We start from the raw sequence: 5,238 nt of genomic DNA on the forward strand, positions 1-5,238 counted from the left end.
GCCAGGCGAGTCCGACTCTAGGGTTGCGGTGCTCATCTCCGTTTCCAAGCCGAAGAGCCAGCGCTGTCCGAAGACGTTTCCGTGGTCATGTGGCCGGCATGACTAAACACCAAGGCGCACGGAATGCTGTTACCTTCCCACCAAAGTGGTCCCTATTTATCTACTTGCAATTTCTTGCTTTCGAACTGCTAGGTTGGCAGGAGCAACTACTGACCTTCCACAGCCTGCAGTTCAGTGTCTTAACCACTTGAGCCACCGCTCAGTCATACACACACACAAAAAGTACACATTTACAAGATTCCAAAATTGTAAAATACATTTAATAAAACATTAAAAAGCATAGACAGTGATTCTATACATAAGCCCATTGCTTTAATTTTTCCCTCAATATATGCTGACCAGTTTGACATATTGGATTCGGGAGCATTTGAGAGATAAAGCTCCCAGGTTTCCAGCAATGACCCAATTGTAAAATCTCCACTTTTTTGAAAAGACTAAGATTTTTGACTTCTCGTGGTCTAACTGAAGTTTGTTATTAGTAAAAAATGATACACAACAGATCAATAGATGTCTTAGTCCCACCCTGGAGCGGGACAACAACACTGTGTCGTCAGCGTAAAGTAGCAGGGGTACGTGTATCGCACCAAGTTTAGGACTACAGCAGTCAGCACCAGACAACTGAGCAGCAAGATCATTGAGAAAAAGATTAAATAAAAAGGGAGCTAAAATACACCCCTATTTGATACCACAAGGACTAGTAATAGAGGTCGCCCCCAAGCAGGATTAACTATTTTTGTTTCCTCCAGTTTAAATTTAAAGAATGCTACCCTCTTGCCCATGCCATTCTCCTTAATCATGAAAATTTTGCTTTAATTATTGTAAATGTATATATCTCTCCTTCTTCATATAAAGGTGTTATGCTCGCTCATTGGAGCCGCTTAACCACTTTCTTAGAATTTATAGAACATCAGTACTCATTGACTGAAACAATCATTGTGGGTGATTTTAATGTCAGAGTTGGCAACGACATGTCTCTTCTTCTTAAAAACCTGGACCTCGACCAGGACTCTCTTCTTCCATTACTTTCCCCTTTCCCGAGATATTCCAAGGATAATATTTTTAATTTAGCTGGTTTAAGATTAACACAAGTTTGTATACAGTTCACAAGTTCTGGTTTAATGGCCTAACGAAACTTGGCAACTCTGGTGAATTTACTTTTATTTCCTCATTGGGCTGCAGTGTTATTGATTATATTTTGGTCTCCCTTTCCTTTTGGTCACTTATTTCTGATTTTGAAATAGGTACCCCAATCATTAGCAATTGTTTACCCTTGATGCTTAGTTTAGATTTTGATGGGGTGTTTAAATCAACCTCAAATCAAGAAACAGACTGTACGCGTAGGGTTTCTTGCTCCCCTAAACCAAAGAATCTTACAATTATTTCAATCTAAGTTCAGTCTTGACTTTAGATTTGCATTAATAAATTCTTCTGATCACCTGGAGGCAATTCTTTACTATGAATATTTAATATATTTTATCATTAATTCACTGCACCAGAAGCCTGAAGTGATTAATATCAATTATATTAAGTATATGCCCAAACTTCAGTGGTTTGACAAAGAGTACAGGAACTTAAAAATTCACCTTCATACAATTTACCGGAACTTCCGGAACTCCTTGGACACAAAACTTCCAGTGGAATACTGAAACACCTGTTACTCCAACTAACTGATATTAAAAGACAGTTTTTTTACTAATAAACAATGGGGGAAACTCCTTTTTGCCATTTCCACAAATGACTCTAGACAGTTTTGGGCTCAAGTTGCTGGTGCTATACATGTCGAATCACCCTCAGTTTCTGCTATCTCTCCTGGAACTTGGTTTTAATATTTCTCTTCCATATTTCAAGAGGAACTCTCCTGCCTTAATTCACATCTGGCTGATCTCTCCGAATGGCCTCCTGTTGCCCCTGATGAAATTATAACCTTAATAATTGATAAAATAAAAATAGGTAAAGCTCCAGGACCAGATGGAATTATCCCTGAGATCTTGAAAGCTGACCCGGATTGGTGGGCCTACCCCTTGGCCTCCCTCTTTACAATGGGTCAGATGCCTGTGGCCTGGTCTAAAGCCCTTTTTGTTCCCATCTATAAGAAGGGATCACAACACAATCCTTCCAACTATAGGCCAATAAGTTTACTTTCTGTAATAGGGAAATTATACGCCAAATTTTTACAACTAAAGCTCTTTAACTGGACCTCATCTTCTAAGATCCTTGGTCCTGAGCAAATAGGGTTTAGTCAGGGGAAATCACCTCTTGATCATTGTATTCTCCTCTCTCACCTGATAAATAATTACTAGACTTTGATTCCGTCTCGAGGAACTTACTTTGGTGGAAATGTGACCATCTGCTTCATGATAAGAGATTATTATTCCTTATCAGATGATTATATATGGCTACATCTTGTCAGATTAGATGCCCTCCCTCTGGAAGACTTACCCCAATGATTACTATAAATAAATACAGCAGGGCTGTATTTTGGCCCCTTCCCTTTTCAATCTTTTCTTAAATGACTTTGCCCCTTTTCTGTCTTCAGCTGATGGCTACAGCCCTAGACTAGGCTCTGCGCATCTCTCTTTACTGCTGTATGCTGATGACGCAGTTCTTTTGTCGTCTACTCGTTTGGGGATAAAGCATTTACTTAATCACTGCAATGAATATTGTGTTGCCAACTATCTGGAGTTAAATTATGAGAAGTCCAAAGTACTGGTCTTTTCCAACTCCTGGAAGGTTTATGACTGGAAAATCAATGGTCATTCCTTGGAACAGGTTAAGATCTTTAAATATCTTGGTGTTCATTTTCAATACAACACCGGTCTGTCATCGAAAAATGCCAATTAATACAGCCAAAATAAATGTGGCAGCAATTTCCAAATTTTATTTCTCAGGAAGAAGTAACCAGTATATACCTGCCGCTTTAAAAGCCTTTAATGCCAAAATAGGGGCCCAGTTATTATATGGGGTGCCTATTTGGATTAATACAGCTGAAAACTCCATAGAACAACCTCAGTCCTATTTCCTGAGGAAACTCTTTGGGGTGCCACTGCCAATGTGTGTCCCCTACTCAGCTTTATGCCTGGAATGCGGCCAGAACATGTTAATAACTAAAGCATGGCTTATTACAATTAAGTATTGGCCTCGCCTTCTTTTCAATTCAGACCCCTCTAGTTACACCTATCAGCTTCTATTAGAATCTAATTATTCAAACCTATATAGAATCCAAAATTAAATCTCTGGATATCACCTTAGATTTCTTCCTCCTTACTTCTGAATCTGAGGCTTTCTCAGTTATAAGAGCCAATCTACTTCACTCTGAGCTACATTCACTATATAATGCCGCTAACAAAACCTGTTCACCCCTGTATTTTGGAATATCTCCTAAAGTCGGCCAAGTTGCCTCTTACCTGTACCAACTTCACATCCCCAAACTCTGTAGAGCCCTCTCTGTGGCCAGATTCAATGTACTACCTTCGGCCTTATTATCTGGCCATTTTCAGGGTGTGCCCTTTTCTGACAGATGTTGTCCATGCACAAATGACCATATCGAAATGATCTCCCATGTCTTGTTTCAGTGCCCCTTCCACCACGTGCCACGTCTGAAATATCGAAACGCTACTTTGGCTCAATTAGAAGAATATCCTGATGGCCTAAAGATCCTTACTCTTCTTGATAATCCAAACCTTGAGATAACGGGAACTGTTGCTAAATTCCTTTTTGGTGTCATTTCTATTCGCCTTTTATTTAATTGATTGGTATACTTACATGGTAATTCCTTTTACATCTGTTTTTTTGCAAGTATTATTTTATCCTGCTGTTGTTTTCGTTGTACATGAGTCTGCAAGGGTTACATGCCAATAAAGGTAATTGGATTGGATTGGAACAACCCTGGTATTCCTGGGAGGTCTCCCTTCCAAGTACTGCAAGGGTCTACCCTGCTTAGCTTTCGAAGTCTGATGAGATTGGGCTACCCTGGGTTATCCAGGTGAGGGCATAAAGGAATGATAGTATTCATAAAACTTTGTGAAGTCAGCACTGTAAAAGATGATACATTAAAACATGACTCGTCTTTTACAGTTTACAACAGGAAAGTTCTGCAGATTATAGATATGTTGTTTGTTTAGTAAAGGATATTTTATAATTGGTTTTGAAGAACAGACTTGGTTTTTATCTGTACCTTTACTGCTCAGCCCTTTTTGATTTGGCTTCATGATGCTTCACGTGGAAGAATTCTGGCAAATGTTGGAAGGGACCCTCTAAGGTTGGACTGTATTTAATTTTTTCTTTCTTTTTCTAAACACTCTTTGTAGGAAGAAAGAAAAGTCCCTCCTCCAGTACCAAAGAAGCCCCCAAAAGGAAAATTCCCCATTACAAGAGAGAAGTCTCTAGATCTGCCTGATAGACAACGTCAAGAAGCCCGGAGGCGACTAATGGCTGCTAAAAGAGCAGCCTCCTTTCGACAGAATTCAGCCACAGAGCGTGCAGACAGCATTGAGATATATATCCCAGAGGCCCAAACTAGGCTTTAAAGACTAGAATGCTGCATAGTTTTTTTCTTCTTTTTTTCAAAGAACAAAACAAAGCGAAATGCTTGTACAGCTTGTCTCCTCCCGGCTAAACTTTGTCACATTCTCTTCCCTTCCTACCAAATGGGCCCTTGGTGTTGTGCCCTTTGTGCCACCTGCACAGTGGAATGCTTTTGAGTTCCTCAGAATTCGCTGAGCCCATTGCAAGAACTATACTTCTTTTCCTTTGGTATTTATTAACAGACTAAACAATCAGCTCCAATGGATAGGGCTTCTTGAGACCTTACTTATCCAATATGTTCTCAGAGGACAACGATAAACACCTCTTGAGATGGAACCCAGCTTACTTTTTTGTTATTTATATTTTTATAAATTATGTGATAACTTGGGATAAGAATATAACAAACTTTTCAAATGGGTGCATCTCACCATTCACCAGAGGCATTAGCTAATCCGAGTAGAAGGTGCTACAAATGTAAAGTGCAAGAAAGAAAGAACCCATCTCTCTCCCTCTCTCCCTCTCTCTCTCCCTCTCTCTCCCTCTGCTTCTCTCTGACCTCCAGTTTCCTTACCTTATACCCAGCTAAAGTTTTTGCCCATGTGCTCTGCTGTTTTGCTTATCTTTGTTACTGCAAAATAACATGAGGCCTATCAT

At 39.7% G+C, this 5,238-nt stretch overlaps 1 protein-coding gene across 1 annotated transcript in view; it reads left to right on the forward strand.

Annotated features, from left to right (window-relative positions):
- DLGAP2 (discs large homolog associated protein 2) overlaps positions 1-4,586 on the forward strand; it is a 160,871-nt gene extending 156,285 nt beyond the window's left edge. The window contains exon 10 of the mRNA XM_015408303.1: positions 4,368-4,586. Within this exon, the coding sequence (XP_015263789.1) occupies positions 4,368-4,586 (219 nt within the window). The remainder of the gene's footprint in view (positions 1-4,367) is intronic.
- The last annotated feature ends 652 nt before the right edge of the window (positions 4,587-5,238 follow it).

This window comes from Gekko japonicus, unplaced genomic scaffold, assembly GCF_001447785.1.
Source record: "Gekko japonicus isolate JY-2015 unplaced genomic scaffold, Gekko_japonicus_V1.1 scaffold417, whole genome shotgun sequence".
NCBI classification, from domain to species: Eukaryota; Metazoa; Chordata; class Lepidosauria; order Squamata; family Gekkonidae; genus Gekko; species Gekko japonicus.